This window comes from Mobula birostris, chromosome 16 (assembly GCF_030028105.1).
Source record: "Mobula birostris isolate sMobBir1 chromosome 16, sMobBir1.hap1, whole genome shotgun sequence".
NCBI lineage: Eukaryota > Metazoa > Chordata > Chondrichthyes > Myliobatiformes > Myliobatidae > Mobula > Mobula birostris.
In genome coordinates this window covers 70147192-70164176 of record NC_092385.1, presented here as the reverse complement: position 1 = coordinate 70164176, position 16985 = coordinate 70147192, and the positions used below count along the sequence as shown (strand labels likewise).

Below are 16985 nucleotides of genomic sequence, written 5' to 3'. Positions count from 1 at the left end.
AGTTTATCACAGATTAGCCATTTAGTAATCAAATGATTTTAAAGATCATAAGACCATCAGATATAGGAGCAGAATTAGGTCATTTAGTGCTATGCTATTCAATCATGACTGATCCTTTATTTCCTTCCTCAGCCTCACTTCCCAGCCTCCTCCCTGTAACCTTTAATGCCGTGTCCAATCAAGAATCTATCAAGCGCTGGCTTAAATACAGCCAACGACCTGGCCTCCACAGCTGCCTGTGATAATAAATTCCACAAATTCACCACCCCCGGCTAAAGAAATTTCTTCACATCCCTTTTTCAAATGGGCGCCCTCTATCCTGAGGCTGTGCCCTCTTGACCTAGACTCCCCACCATGGGAAACGTCCTTTTTACATCTACTCTGTCTAGGCCTTTCAACATTCGAAAGCTTTCAATGAGACCACCCCTCATCCTTCTAAATTTCAGTGAGTATAGACCCAGAGTTATCAAACGTTCCTCATAAGAGAACCCTTTCATTCCCGGAATCATCCTTGTGAACCATCTCTGGACTCTCTCCAATGCCAACACATCTTTTCTTAGATGAGGAGCCCAAAACTGTTCACAATATCAAGGTGAGGCCTCACCAGTACCTTGCATCCCTGCTCTTGTATTCACAACCTCTTGAACTGAATACTAACATTGCATTTGCCTTTCTCACCACAGATCCTACCTTCAAGCTAATCTCTAGCATGTTCTGCACAAGGACTCCCAAGTTCCTTTGCATCTCAGATTTTTGAATTTTCTCCCTGTTTAGAAACACCACTAGTCACTGGCAGCCAATCAGAAAAGGATCTGTTTATTCCCACGTGCTGCCTCCTACCAATCAGTCATGCCAGTAAATTTCCTGCAATATCATGGGCTCTTAACTTGTTACACAGCCTCATGTGTGGCACCTTACCAAAGGCCTTCTGAAAGTCCAAATATATAACATTCGCTGCATTTGCTTTACCTATCTTACTTGCAATCTCCTCAAAGAATTTCAACAGATTCATCAGGCAAGATTTTCCCTTAGGGAAACTATGCTGAATTTGTGTTTCTTATCCTGTGTCACCAAGTATTCCATAACCTTTTCCTTAACAATAGACTCCAACATCTTCACCACCACTGCGGTCAAGCTAGCTGGTCTATAACTTCCTTTCTGATGCCTTCTGCCTTTCTTAAAGAGCAGAGTGACATTTGCGATTTTCCAGTCCTCTGGCACTATGCCAGAGTCCAATGATTTTTGAAAGAACATTACTAATCCCTCCATAATCCCTACCACTACCTCTTTCAGAACCCAAGGGTGCAGTTCACCTGGTCTGGGTGACTTATGTACCCTTAGTTCTTTCAGTTTTTTGAGCACCTTCTCCCTTGTAATAATAACTGCATTCACTTCTCTTTCCTTGCACCCTTCAACATCTAGCATACTGCTAGTGTCTTCCACAGTGAAGACTGATGAAAAATACTCATTTATTTCATCTGTCATCTCCTCGTCCCTGTCATTATTTCTCCGGCCTCAATTTCTGACAGTCTTATCTCCACTCTCATCTCTTTTTTATTTTTTACGTACTTGAAAAAGCTTTTACTATCCATTTTGATATTGTTTGCCAGCTTAGTTTCATATTTCATTTTTCCTTCCTATTCATTCTTTTAGTTGCCCTCTGTAGGTTTTTAAAAGTTTCTCAATCCTCTGTCTTCGCCCCAATTTTTGCTTTGTTGTATGCCGCCTCTTTTGCTTTTACATTAGCTCTGACTTCCCATGTCAGCCATGGTTGTACTACTTTGCTGTTTGATTATTTTTTGGTTTTTGGAATACATCTATTCTGCACCTTCCTCATTTTCCCCAGAAACTCACACCATTGCTGCTGTGCTGTCATCCCTGCTAGCAGCTTCTTCCAATTTATTTCGGTCAACTCCTCTCTCATGCCACTGTAATTTCCTTTATTCCACTGACAAAGACTTTACTTTATCCCCATCAAATTTCAAGTTGAACTCAATCATAATGTGATCACTGCCTCCTAAGGGCTCCTTTACCTTAAGCTCCCTAATCGACTCCAGTTCATTACGTAACACCCAATCCAATATAGCCGATCCCCGAGTAAGTGCAATGACAAACTGCTCTAAAAAGCCACCTCATACGCAGTCAACAAGTTCACTCTCATGAGATCCATAACCAACCTAATTTTCCCTACATGTTAAAATCTCCCATGGCTATCATATCATTGCCCTTTTGACATGCCTTCTCTATTTTCCATTGTAATCTGTAGTCCACATCCCAGCTACTATTTGGTGGCCTGTATATAACTGCCATCAGAGTCCTTTTATCCTTGCAGTTTCTTAACTCAACCCTTAAAGATTCAACATCTTCTGATCCTATATCACATCTTTCTACTGATTTGATGCCAATCTTTACCAGCAGAGCAACACCACCCCTTCTGCCTACTTTCCTATCCCCCCAGTACAGTGAGTATCCTGGAGCATTCAGCTCCCAACTACAACCAACCTTCAGCCACGATTCAGTGATGGCCACAACATCAACCCCAACAATTTGTAAAAGTGTAACAGGATCACCCACCTTATTTCTTATACTCCGTGCATTGAGAAATGACACTTTGAGTACTGTATTTGCTACCCTTTTTGATTCTGCATCCCTAATGCACTGATACTCACCCTGCTGGCTGCAATTTTGTCCTATCATCTGACTGTCCTTCCTGACAGTCTGACTGTATGCTGTATTTGCTTTTTTTGCTGTCCATCCTATCTTAAGTCCCTCCACTCTGGTTCCCATCCCCCTGCCAAATTAGTTTAAATCCTCCCCAACAGCTCTACCAAACCTGCCTGCGAGAATATTGGTTCTCCTTGGGTTCAGGTGCAACCCGCCACTTTTGAAGAGGTCATACCTCCCCCAGAAGAGATCCCAATGATCCAAGAACCCGAAGCCCAGCCCCCTGCACCAGCTTCTCGGCCACGCATTAATCTGCCAAATCATCCTTTTTTTATCCTCACTCTGCTCTTGTGTTCCTAATGGTTGTTTGGCTCTTATGAAAATTTATAAACTTTTGTTTTGTCTTGTAAATATCTTCAGATTAAATTGGAAATTTGTTCCCTGGGATATATTTCACTATTTTGAGCTCACCAACAGTTGACCAATGTCAACATTGCTCAGCAGTGTTACCACTTTTCCTCACCTGCCTGTCACCTCCCCTGGTCCCCTCCTCCTTCCCTTTCTCCCCTGGTCAACCCTCCTCTCTTGTCAGTTTCCTTTTCCTCCATCTATCCCCGCCCAGCTTCTTGCTTTATACCCCCTGCCTCCTCCATCCTCCTGTCTTCATCTATCAACTGCTAGCTTGTCCACCTACCCCTCCGCCCGCCTTTTTGTCTGGAGTCTTCCCCCTTCCTTTCCAGTTCTGATGAGGAAGCTCGGCCTGAAATGGCAACTGTTTATTCATTTCCTTTGACGTTGCCTGGCCTGCTGAGTTCCTCCAGCATTTTGTGTGTATTACTTAGCTCAGAGTTCGAGTGGGGTCCAGTGAAGTTATGAGGCTGCAAGAGGTGACCAGGCCTTGGTTAACTATCAAAGTTCAAAGTAAGTTAATTATCAAAGTGGAGATAAATCACCAGATATAACCCTGAGATTAGTTTTCTTGTGGGCATACTCAGTAAGTCCAATAACCATAAAAGAATCAATGAAAGACTGCACCAACAGTGGGGACCATCAGTTTGCAAAAGACAACAAAGTGTGCAAGTGCAAAAGGGAAAAAAAAAATAAATAATGAATTTTGAGATCATGAGATGAAAAGTATATGAAAGTGAGTCTACAGTTTGTGGGAACAGTTTTCAGTGATGGGGTAGATAAGGTTGAGTGAACTTATCCCCACTGATTCAAAAGCCTGATGGTTGAGTGGTTATAACTGTTCTGAACTTGGTGCTGTGGGTCCTGAGGCTCCTGTACCTTTTTCCAGATGGCAGAAGCAAGGAGAGAGCATGTCCTGGGTGGTGGGGGTCCTTGATGATTGATGTTGCTTTCCTGCGACAACACTCCATGTAGATGTGCTCAATGGTGAGGAGGACTTTACCCATGATGGATTCAATTAATAGCTTTAAACGTCTTTGATAATTAGAGACACTGCAAACTATTAAAATAGATGTAAATAATCCTTGGGATCTAACGAATAACTAATGAAATTAGATGTATTAAAACATTGACAAACAATTAAGAAAACATTAAATTTAACTAAATAAACAAGGCAGCTGTTCCTCGCTGATGCTTAGCTAAGAGAAAGTGGTCATTACATCCTGCAGGGCAGGGGCCATAGACTGAATGAACAGTTAAACACATAGGCAACTGGTGTTCAGGTGGCCACATCTCTGTCAGGTTGCATGCACACAGAAATTAAAGATATCCTGAGATACAAGTGGTGGTTTCCATTGGAACTGCTGCTTTTTAGCTGTGAGGTTGGGAAGGGGTGGTGGGTGGGGGGTTGGGAGGTGTTATTTGCCTTTCTCATGTAATACTTTCTTTCTCTTCCAATGGAGACAGCATATCATGCTGTTCAATCTGAAAGAGTGCTTGAATGTAACTCTTGTCGTGGGAGACACTGTCTGTGATGCCATAATCCTCATCCATGAGATCACCTGCAGAGTGCAAACGGAGCTGATTCCCAGCGAAGGACTTCCAGTCAAGGTATACAATTTCAACTTTGTAACTCTCTGCAGGGCATGGGTTTTCTGTTGATAGATTTCTGGAAAGTTTGTAAGAAGCAGTAGAAGGAATCCAATAGCTCTGAGTATAACATCATAAGGTTTAAGGCTTTGTCACTTCTGGCTCTTCTTCCACTTTTCTTCCTAATAAAGTGGCCACATTATTAGGTGTACCTGTACACCTGCTCATTAATGCAAATATCTAATCAGCAACTCAATGCATAAAGGTATGCCGATATGACCAAGAGCAGGGTTCCCAACCTTTTTTTATGACCCAACGTCATTAAGGAAGGGGTTCCTGGACACCGGGTTGGGAATCCCTGGTCAAGAGGTTAATTTTGTTGCTCAGAGCAAACGTCAGAATGGGGAAGAAATGTGAGCTCAATGACGTTGACTGTGGAATGATTATTGGTGCCAAACAGGATAGTTTGAATGTCTCGGAAACTGTGGATCTGCTATGATTTTCATGCAGAACAGTCTCTAGAGTTTATGGAGAACAGTGTGGGAAAAAAAACTGCCACTGAGTGGCAGTTCTGTGGGTGAAAATATCTTTTTAATGAGAGAGGTCAAAGGAGAATGGCCAGATTGGTTCAAGCTGACAGGAAGGTGACAGTAACTTAAATAACCAATTGTTACAATAGAAGATCTCTAGATACACAATGTGTGCAGAAGATCTCTAGATACACAATGCGTTAAACCTTGAAGCGGATGGGCTACTTCAGCATTAATCCATGAACATACACTCAGTGTACAGAAGGTGCCTAATAAAGTGGGACTGTGTTTATATCTTTATGTAATAGCTTATCAGTGGAAACATTCTTTCTCAGGGTCTAGGAAGTTATGAGCTTGTAATTCCCAATGTGAAGATAGGACTTCATAGGGTGGTGGTTGCCCATCATACCCAACAATGACAAGGAAACCTGTGCTCTCTCTCCCTGGACACTCATACACCCTTTATTTAAGGTAGAGATGGTTATTGAATGCTGACACAGTCTGCAAAGTCCATGTCCCTTGAATGAAAATAAAATATATAATTTATTAGCACAGGTAGGCATCACAGTTGGCATGAATGAGTTGTACAAAAGGCCTGTTTCCCAGTCATTCTGTAGTTTTGTTGGAGGTAGTTTGGGTTAGATGTTGCAATTAATTGCTGTTTGTGAGGAAAAATTAATCCTTCATTGTTAGTAGTCAGGTTGAGCAGGCATCAACATGGTGTAGTGGTTAGCGCAATGTGTTACAGTGCTAGTGATCACCAGTTGGGTTTGCTTTCCACTGTTTGCTGTAAGAAGTCTGCAAGATCTCCCCCAGAATGTGTAGGTTTCTTCCAGGTGTTCCAGTTTTCTCCCACATTCCACAGAGGTACAGGTTAGGGTTAGTAGGTTGTGGGCGTGCTATACTGGGGCCAGAAACGTGGCGGCACTTGGCTGCCCTCAACCCATATTTGGACCATGTTAGTCGTTGATACAAACAACACATTTCACTCAATGCTTTGATGTTTCAATATATAGATGACAAATAAAGCTAATCTTTTGTTTTTATTTTGTCACCTGCAATGCAAGCTCTGGGTGAATCAGGTGGAGTACTTCATTGGCTACGTCATCTACGTTGATGAAAGTATCAACACAATTGTGGGCGTTATTATCGGCACTATAGTCTCCCTACTGGTGATTGTGGTTTTCCTGGTCGTCGTTCTGGTCATATACAAGAAGAAAAGCAGAGGTAACAGCTTATTTCTTGAATCTGATGCTGGACTCCTCTGTGTTCATGCACAGGTTGCTGGGGTTGAGAACATAGGAGCTGAGTTAGACTACTTGGCCCATTGAGTCTGTTGCTCCATTCCATCATGGCTGATTTATTATCTCTCTCAGCCCCATTCTCATGGTCCATCTGGCTTCACCTATCACCTTCTAGCTAGTCCTCCTTCCCCTTCCCTTGAACTTTCTATTTTGGTGTCTTCCTCCTTTTTTTTCTAGTCCTGAAGAAGGGTTTCGGACCGAAACATCCATAGATGCTGCCTGGCCTGCTGAGTTCCTCCAGCACTTTGTGTGTGTTGCTGTGGATTTCCAATATCTGGAGAACCTCTTGTGTTTGTAACCTCATTATCTTGCCTTCTCCCCATAACCTTTGGTACCCTGACTAACCAAGAACCTATCAATCTCAGCTTTAAATATACTCAATGGCCTCCACAGTTGTCCACAGAAATAAATTCCACAGATTCACCACCCTCTGGCTTAAGAAATTCTTCCTCATTTCTGTTCTAAATGGACTTCTCTCTATCCTGAGGTCGTGCCCTCTGCTCCTAGACTCACCCACTACACCAAATATCCTCACCATATTCACTATAAGGCAGAATAAACTCTTTGGCTCACGGTTGTGCTAACATGTAATCTATTCCAAGATCAACTGAAAACTATGCTCCCATATAGCCTTCCATTTTTCTATCATCCGTGTACTGATCTGAGTCTCTTAAATGTCTCTAATGTATCTGCCTGTACAATTATCCCTGACAGTGAGGAAAAATTAACCCTTCACGCACTCACCACTCTCTGTGTAAAAAAAGCCTACCTCTGACCCTCCACCGTTCCTCCAATCACCTTAAAGTAATGCCCACTCATAGAAGCCATTTCCATGTTGCTGGCTGCCATCTTAATATCTTATACACCTCTATCAAGTTACCGCTCATCTTTCTTTCCAAACAGAAAATCCCTAGCTCACTCAATCTATCCTGTCTAATCCAGGCAACATCCAGGTAAATCTCCTCTGCACTCTCTTTAAAGCTTCTACATCATTCCTATAATGAGGCAACCAGAACTGAACATAATATTCTAAGTTTCATAGAGCTGCTACATTACCTCACAGTTCTTGAACTCAGTCCCCTGTCTAACGAGGGCAAACATTTGTCTTCTTAATCACCCTAGGGGGATGCTATTACAGCTCGGACGTCAGAGTTCAATGAGGGCAACCTCCAAGAAAGTTTGTCTGTCCTTCCCATGTGTGCGTGTGATTCTTCCGAATGCTGTGGTTTCCTCTCACAGTCTAAAGACTGTGTTAGTCGGATAATTGGTCATTGTAAATAGGTTGGTTGCCTGGTGGTGTGGCTCAGTGGGCTGGAAGGGTCCATTCCACACTTTCTCTCTAAATAAAAAAATAAAAGCCATCAATTTTTGTATGAGTTGAACAATGTTTGCTTTCTTGTAATTAAGGACTGGACTGAGACCTCCAACAATGAACTACACTGAATCATTCCATATCTATGGTGATCTAGTTCACCTTAATTCAATCAGAAACTAAGGTACTGAATCAATGTTCCACCAGTCCCCCCACAAGGGAAGAATTTACAAATAAAGAACAAACCAGAGTTTTGTTTCCCAATCTTGCCCAGTAAGTGTGGATGTCAGATAACACAAAGGCTTGGCTTAACTTTTGTTGTTGTCAGATTCTGCCTGTTGAAGTTTGTCATAAAATCTCTCTTTCTCTCTCTCTCTCTCTTTCTCTCTCTCGCACTCGCACTTGCCCTCTCACTCTCATTCCTCCAACCCCAAGATGGGCCCTAGTCTCCAGGCTTCAGCCATAGTGCTACGACTTGTGGACTTTCAATCGACCTCTGGGCTTCGTTCTTTGGAATTGATCCCCAGTCTAGCCGTTGATGGGATATGATGATGTAATATTACATGATGATGATGTAGTGTTAGTATATTGCATCAATTGACTGAAAACTATTAACACAGCCTGAGAAAAGGATTCACCTGGATTTTTGCTTTACATTTATCAGTTGATGTTGGTTTATTGTCAAGGCTTAAGAAGCCACCTGACAAAAATACCCTTATTTTTCAGAGCATGCAGACTTAATGAGCCGTTTAGAAGCTTCAGCAAACTTGATGTCTCTCAATACAGTACCACCTGTCCCCAGTGATTATAGAAACTCTCGTAAGTTCAGAAAATTGGTTTCTGTTCCTTTAAAATCAATTGTTCATTTGTAATTTGCAAACTCTGATATTCTCTTATAAATGCCATGCACTGTCATTTTTGAAAACAAGACCACTTTTTCTTAAATAACTCGCTGGTCCATATTTATCCAAGTCATATTATGTACGTAAGGTATTTAGTAAGGTATACTGTGGAATGATAATAAACGAAGTTGATATTTAAGATGTAGTATCTCAGAATCCAGTCAAAATTGAATGCAGTGAGGCAGGGAAAAGAGGTGGTGTAGGATAATGGGAGTGAGATGGAAAAGAGGTGGTTTGGGATAATTGGAGTGAGACAAGGAAAAGAAGTGGTTTAGGATAATTGGAGTGAGACAGAAAAGAGGTGTTAAGGATAATGGAAGTGAGACAGAAAAGAGGTGTTAAGGATAATGGGAGTGAGACAGGGAAAAGAGTTGGTTAAGGATAATGGGAATGAGACAGGGAAAAGAATTGGTTTGGGATAATGGGAGTGAGGCAGGAAAAAGAGGTGTGGGATAATCAGAGTGAGACAGGGAAAAGAGTTGGTTTGGGATAATAGGAGTGAGAGAGGGAAAAGAGTTGTTTTGCGATGATGGGACTAGGTTGGTTGGTATGATTGAGTTGTTCCGAAGGGCTGATGTATTGCTCTATGACATCTGACTGACCCCTGCTGATGAAAGTTTTTACTCGATGAACTTTTTTTTCCATTCCCACATAGGCCCTCATGGAAAACTGATCAATAACAACAGAGGCTGTAATGGGTCAGCAATGTTTTGTATTCCAATGAATAATCAATTTGAATTGTTTAATCTTTTGTATCCACTGTCAAACTGTAACTACTCTGAAAATCAGGAAACTCTCTCAGTTTTCTTGACAAATTCGATTCTTCAAACAATGTCATTGCTGTTTGCAAAGCCCTTTTGAATGTATATTGATTTTCCATGTTTCCTGTAATGTGCTTTAGGGCATACTGAGATCGTGAAAAGCTTGAAGCAGCAAAACAGAACACTCACTGGACACTTTATTCAGTATCTCCTTTAGCTAATCAAATGACCACTGAGTATAATTCAGAAAGAAAACATATGGTATTCTTCCTTAATTCCAGCTGTAACAATCTTTGCGATGTGCACTAAAATTAGGTGCATGTAGTAAATGTGACAAGTATGTAATGAATTTGAATGTACATGGATAGGAAAGGTTTAGAGGAATATGGACAAATAGGACTCACTTAGATGGGCATCTTTGTTAGCTTAGATGAAGGGCCTGTTTCTATGACTCTATAACTCCAATTTTCATGGAGCCTTTATTGTCAATGCAGGCAAAGGAGATTCGGTTGAGCAGGAATTTTAGTCACGTAATAAATAATCTTTAGAATATACCGCTGCTGAATATTGAAAACAAATTTCTCTTGTTTAGGTTACCCTCAGACCCCAACATCTGGATCAAGTGGGATTACATTTCGGGGAGCTGGTTACAAGAACAACTCTGATGGTGCAATGGTTCCGCTGCTCAGTCCAAGAGAAATTACCTCAGAGAACCTGCGGCCAGAGCTGCTGGAAGAAGTGAAAGATGTTCTGATCCCCAGTGAATGCTTAGTTGCATACATGGACCAGGTGGTCGGCAAAGGTGGGCAGTTCTCCTCACCAACACTGAAACTTCGTGGGGCAGGGTTGGAACAGTACTTTCCTGCAGGGCCTAACATTTCGACCTCTTTTCTCTCTGAATTACATTTGTCTAATGCAAGTTAGTTCTGGCCATCACATACACCTTTTCTGTCCATCTTTCAATCTCCCAGTGTCTGCTTATTTTTAGTTTATTTAGAGATACAGCTCTGAGTAGGTCTTTCCAGCCCTTTGAGCCACGCTGTCCCAGCAACCCCTGATTCAACCTCAGCCTAATCATGGGACAGTTTACCATGACTTATTAACCTGCCAACTGGTATTTTGGACTTTGGGAGGAAACCGGAGCACCTGGAGAAAACCCATTCCATGCAGATTCCTTACAGATGATGGTGGAATTGAACTGCGAACCCTGATTCCCCGAGCTTTAATAGTGTCCCTGTAACACACACAAAATGCTGGAGGAAATCAGCAGGCCAGGCAACATCTAGGAAAAGAGTGCAGTCGATGTTTTGTGCCAAAACCTTTTGGCAGGACTGGAGAAAAGACTGAGTAGATTTAAAAGTTGGGGGAGGGGAGAGAGAACCACCAGGTGACAGGTAAAACCTGGAGGGGGAGGGATGAAGTAAAGAGCTGGGAAGTTGATTGGTGAAAGAGACAGAAGTCCATGGAAGAAAGAATGTGGAGGGAGGGAGCACCAGAGGGAGGCGATGGGCGAACAAGGAGATAAGGTGAGAGAGGGAAAAGGGAGATGGGCAATGGTGAAGGCAGGGGGTGTGGAGGGGCATTCCTGGAAGTTTGAGAAATTGATGTTCATACCAATAGGTTGGAGGCTACCCAAACAGAATATTAGGTATTGTTCCTCCAATCTAAGTGTGGCTTCATCATGACAGTGGAGGAGGCCATGGGATGGATATACCAGAATGGGAATGGGAAGTGGAATTAACATGGGTGGCCACTGGGAGATCCTGCTTTTTCTGGCATATGGAGTGTAGGTGTTCGGCAAAGCCTATTTCTGCCTTCTCTTCTCACTGCCCTCATGAATCTAGGTTTGTGTACATTCCCTGTGTTTGTGATGTTCCAATGGCCCGAATCATGTTTTTATGTTATTTGGGAACATGTCAAGGATATCATCTCACTTTTGAGAAGGAAGTCGGCTGACTGTCATACATCTGGGCTGAAATTTTCCATTTTTGGGCCATTGCTTTAGTTTTTCCCAGGTAGCACAGTTACGCATTTGGTTGAGTGGCTACCACACTCTCCTGCAGCCTGGCTTTAATCCTGAGCTCTGGTGCTGCCTGTATACAGTGTGCACATTCTATTTGTGATCAAAAGATAGAAGATTAGCTTTATTTGTCATATGTACATCAAAACATCGAAACTGACTGTGAAACCTGCCACTTTTTTGTGTCAACAACTAACACAGTGCACATATGCACTGGGAGCAGCCCACAAGTGTCGCCAGGCTCCCGATGACAACATAGCAAGCACACAACTTACTAATACTAACCCATATGTTTTTGGAATGTGGTAGGAAACCTGAGCACCTGGAGGTAACCTGTGTAGTCACGGGGAGAATATACAAGCTTCCTGCAGAGAATGGTGGGAATTGAACACTGATCACTGTTCACTGGCGCCATGAAGCATTGTGCCCACTGCTATGCTACCGTGCTACCCTATGTAGGTTTCTTCTCACATCCAAAGGATGTACAGGTTGGTAGGTTCATTAGTCACTGTAAGTTGTTCAGGTGCGTAACTGAGTGGCAGAGACAAGGGAGTTGATTTGAATGTAGGGAGAGCAAAATGAGACATGCAATACCACAAGATCCAGGAACAGAATTAGGCCATTTGGTTCATTGAGTTTGCTTCACCATTCCATCATGGATGATTTATTATCCTTCTCAACACCATTCTGCCTTCTCCCTTTAACCTTTGACACCCTGACTAATCAAGAACCTATCAGAATTCCACATATTCACTACCCTCTGGCTCATCTCTCCTCACATCCATTCTAAATGGACGCCCCTCTACTCTGAAGCTGTTCCCTCTTGTTCTGGACTCACCCACTATAGGAAACGTGCTTCCCCTCATTCACTTGTTCGAGGTCTTTCAACTTTCAATAGGTTTCAGTGAGATCCCCCCTCATTTTTCTAAACTCCAGCGAGTGCAGGCCCAGAGCCATCAAAGGCACCTCATGCATTAACCCTTCCATTCCTAGAATCATTCTCATGATCCTCCTTTGGACTCTTTCCAAAGACAGCACATTTTTTCTTAGATAAAGGGCCCAAAACTGTTCACAATACTTCAATTGCAGTCTGACCAATGACCTAAAGAGCTTCAATATTACATCCTTGCTTTTATATTCTAGTCCTCTCAAATTGAATGGGAACATTTTATTTGCCTTCCTTACCACTGACTCAACCTGCAAATTAACCTTTAAGGGATCTTGTATGAGGACTCACAAGTGTAGATGGGTGTCCGATGGCTGATGAGTATCTGGAAAGATGGTGGGCATGTTACTTTGTTTTGTGACTACATGGGTCTATCAACTGATTTAATTTTGTTTCCTTGACTGTACAATTTTGAGTTTACAATAATCTCATATATTTCTGAGTCCTAATGGTGTGTGATTTGTTGGGAATAGTACCATCCACCAGCTCCCTCTGTTTTTGGAAGTGGAGGTTAATGCAAAGCAATGTTGAGTAAGATAGTTCCACCCCTTCCTCCACACCATCCCACCTCTCCACCATCGTTTCAGCCCATAATGGATCTCAATTTGACACGCAAACAATTAAAAGGAAGGAGGAACATAAAAGAATTTGCACTTAGCGTGAGATGTGGCGGCTCAGAAGGAGCTGATTAAGCTCACTGTTTTCCTATAATGTAAAACCATTATGAGTGAGAATAGGTAACTAAAACAGAATCAGAATCAGTTTAATATCACTGGCATATGTCATGAAATTTCTTAACTTTGCAGCAGCAGTACAATGCAATGCCTACACATGATAAATATAGAAAAAAAACTGAATTACATTCAGTGTGTCTATGTATATTAAATTAAAATAATTAGTGCAAAAGCATGAATTAAAAAAGTAGTGAGGTAGTGTTCATGGGTTCAATGTCCGTTTAGAAACCGGATGACAGAGGAGAAGAAGCTGTTCCTGAGTTGCTGAGTGTGTGCCTTCAGGCTTCTGTACCTCCTACCTGACAGTAAAAATGAGAAGAGGGCACGTCCTGAGTGATGGGGGTCCTTAATGATGGACGCTGCCTTCCTGAGGCACTGCTTCTTGAAGATGTCTTGGATACTCTGAAGCTAGTACCCATGATAGAAATGAATAATTTTACCACTCTCTGCAGTTTAATTCGATCCTATGGAAGTTTTCAAGTGTTTCAGGTGACAAACCAAATCTCCTCAAACCCTTAATGAAATATAGCTGCTGTCTTGCCTTCTTTATAGATGCACTGATATGTTGGGACAAGGTTAGATCTTCAGAGATATTGTCACGCAGGAACTTGAAATTGCTCACTCTCTCCACTTCTAAATCCTTCTATGAGGATTGGTTTGTGTTCCCTTGTCTTACCCTTTCTGAAGTCCACAATCAGCTCTTTCAGCTTACTGACATTGAGTGCAAGATTGTTGCTGCGACACCACTCACCTAGCTGGTATATCTCGCTCCTGTGTGGCTTCTCGTCGCCACCTGAGATTCTACCAAAATGGTTGTATCATCAGCAAATTTGTAGATGGTATTTGAGCTATGCCTACCCACAGAGTCATGTGTATAGAGAGTGTAGAACAGTGGGCTATGCACAAACCCCCGAGGTGCACCAATGTTGAGGAGATATTATCACCAATCCACACAGGTTGTGGTCCTCTGGTTAGGATGTGGAGGATCCAATTGCAGTGGGAGGTACAGAAGCTCAGGTTCTGTAACTTTTCTAATAGGGCCGTAAGAATGATGGTGTTAAACGTTGAGCTATAGTCAACAAACAGCATCCTGACTTCAGTATTTGTATTGGGCAGGTGATCTAAGGCCGTGTGATGAGCTAATGAACCTCTTGGTTCATCCATGGCTTTGGTTTAGCATATAGGTTGCTATAGGTTTTAATGAAGCTGATGACAACTGAACCAGACTCAAAGATGGATGTGACACACACAAAATGCAGGAGGAACTTCAGCAGGTCAGGCAGCATCTATGGAAAAAAATTATGTTTCAGGCCGAGATCCTTCAGCAAGATTGGAGAAAAGAAAATGAGGAGTAGATTTTAAAGGTAGAGAGAGAGGAGTGAGAAACACAAGGTGATAGGCGAAACCTGGATGGGGAGGGGTGAAATAAAGAACTTGGAAGCTGATTGGTGAAAGAGATACAGGGCTGGAGAAGGGGTAATCTAATAGGAGAGGACAGAAGGCCGTGGAAGATGGAAGAGGGTGGAGAAACTCCAGAAGGAGGTGATTGGCAGGCAAGAACATAAGGTGAGAGAGGGAAAAGGGGATGGGGAATAGTGAAGGAGAGATGGGGAGGGGGGCATTACCAGAAGTTTGAGAAATCAATATTCATGCCATCAGGTTGGAGGCTACCCAGACAGAATATAAGATGTTGTTCCTCCAACCTGTGTGGCCTCATCGCGATAGTAGATTGACATATCAGAATGGGAATGGGAAATGGAAGTGAAATGGGTGGCCACTGGGAGATCCTACTTCTGGCGGATGAAGCATAGATGCTCGGCGAAACGGTCTCCAAGTTTACATCAGGTCTCACAGGAGGCCACACTGGTCTCCCCAGACACAGTATATGACCCCAACCGACTCCTTGAATATAGTCCAGTCCTTCAATTCAAAGCAGTTTTGTAAGCACTCCTGTGCCTCCCTTGTCCATACCTTTTTGGGCATCACTACTGATGCTGCAGTCTTCAGTCTCTGCCTGTACTCAGGAGTAGAAGTACAGCCAGGCAATCAGACAACCCAAAGTGTGGGAACGGAACATCATGGTAGGCATTTTTGATGGTGTTGTAACAGTGGTCCAGTGTGTTGTTTCTTCTGGTACTACAGGGGATTTGTTGATGATAATTATTTTGTGTCTTCTTCAAGCTAGCCTGGTTAAAGTCCCCAAATAATGGGGAAGGCATCAGATATGTTGAATTCCTGATTTCCCATTTCCAACAGTTCACTATTTCCCCTTCCCTCTTCCTGTTTCCACTCCAGTCCCTCTCTTATCCCTTCTCTCCTCCTCACCTGCTTATCACCTCCACTTGGTTCCACTCTTCCTTCTCATTTTCCCATGGTCCACTCTCCTCTCCCATCAGATTGCTTCTTCTCCAGCCCTTAACTTTCTCCATCCATCACCTCCCAGCTTCTCACTTCATCTCCCTCTGCCACCCTTCTGGTCTCACCTATTGCCTGCCAGCTTTTACTCCTTCCCATCCCTTCACCTTCTTATTCCGGCATCTTCCCCTTTCCTTTCCAGTCCTGATGAAGGATATTGGACTGAAACATCAACTCTTTAGTCATTTCCATTGATACTCCCTGACCAACTAACTACCTCCAGAATTTTGTGTGTGTTTCACTCTGAAGAGCTTAGTGCTTGTGAACTGTGGTGTGGAATAGAACAAAGAAAAAAAGGCTAATTCCCAGGGTTTTCGAATTGGAAATGAAGTTTCTAAAAACGTTTCCTGAAATAAAGCAGTAAGATAAAAACTGAATTTCAGATGTAAAACTACAGCAATTTTCTTCCTTTTAATCTGCAGTTTAGCTGCAATTACTGCAGTTTATCTTATGTGGGCCTGGAGTGATGTTTGTATATTAAATTCATGAGCCCCTATAGTCTTTTAGGGAAGAGTTTATTTTGTAGATATCTTCAAAAGAAATTTGTACAGGTACATGGATAGGAAAGGATAAGCTCAAATGTGAGGAAATGGGATGAGCCTTTGATAATAAGAGATTCTGCAGATGCTGAAAATCTGGAGTATCACACACAAAATACTGGAGGAACTCAGCAGGTCAGGCAGCTTCTGTGGAAATGAATAAACAGTCAATGTTCCAGGCTGAAACCATTCATCAGGACTGAAAAAGGAGGGAGAGAAGACATCAGAGCTCATGTTGACATCTTAATTAGATGGGTTAGGCCGATGGACCTGAGGTTGCACTGTATGATTCTGTTACTCTAATGAAGTTGTGGGGTGGTCGTATCAGAGATTCAAAGAGACGTGCAGCAGAGAAATGGTCCTTTCATCCCACCATGATCGTACACCAATGATTGTTTGTTTGGATTGTTTAATCTGCATTACTGGAGGAGAATTTACTTTCCCCCTCTTAAATCAGTAGTCACACCAATCATATCTTCTTTCGTTTAATTTTGAGTACCTAACTGTATGATTCTGATGTTTTAATCCAAGGTTCATTCAGAAGTCAGAGGCATAAAACTTGTTGTTCCACAATTGTTTTATTAAGGGTTGATGGAACAAGGGAAGGTTGACCAGGCAGTGACTAAATGAAGGGGAAGCAAAGATTAAGGTGGTGCCTAGCATAGTACAGGTATTTTTATACCCCAGACATAAGGAAAGTTCCATTCAAATTCATAGGTATGAATTAACCAATTAGAAAGCTACTATTCAAATACTGCGGTACCAAGTTAACCAATGAGACAATAGACAATAGGTGCAGGAGTAGGCCATTCAGCCCTTCGAGCCAGCACCGCCATTCACTGTGATCATGGCTGATCATC

The 16985-nt window shown here is 42.4% G+C and overlaps 1 protein-coding gene across 3 annotated transcripts in view; it reads left to right on the top strand.

Moving 5' to 3' along the window:
- The window catches only part of mst1rb (macrophage stimulating 1 receptor b), a 268407-nt gene that overhangs the window by 219114 nt on the left and 32308 nt on the right, over window positions 1-16985 (top strand). For all 3 annotated transcript variants that reach the window (XM_072280811.1, XM_072280812.1, XM_072280813.1), the window contains exons 12-15: window positions 4540-4683; window positions 6260-6419; window positions 8535-8627; window positions 10064-10273. In XM_072280811.1, coding sequence (XP_072136912.1) covers window positions 4540-4683; window positions 6260-6419; window positions 8535-8627; window positions 10064-10273 — 607 coding nt within the window. The remainder of the gene's footprint in view (window positions 1-4539; window positions 4684-6259; window positions 6420-8534; window positions 8628-10063; window positions 10274-16985) is intronic.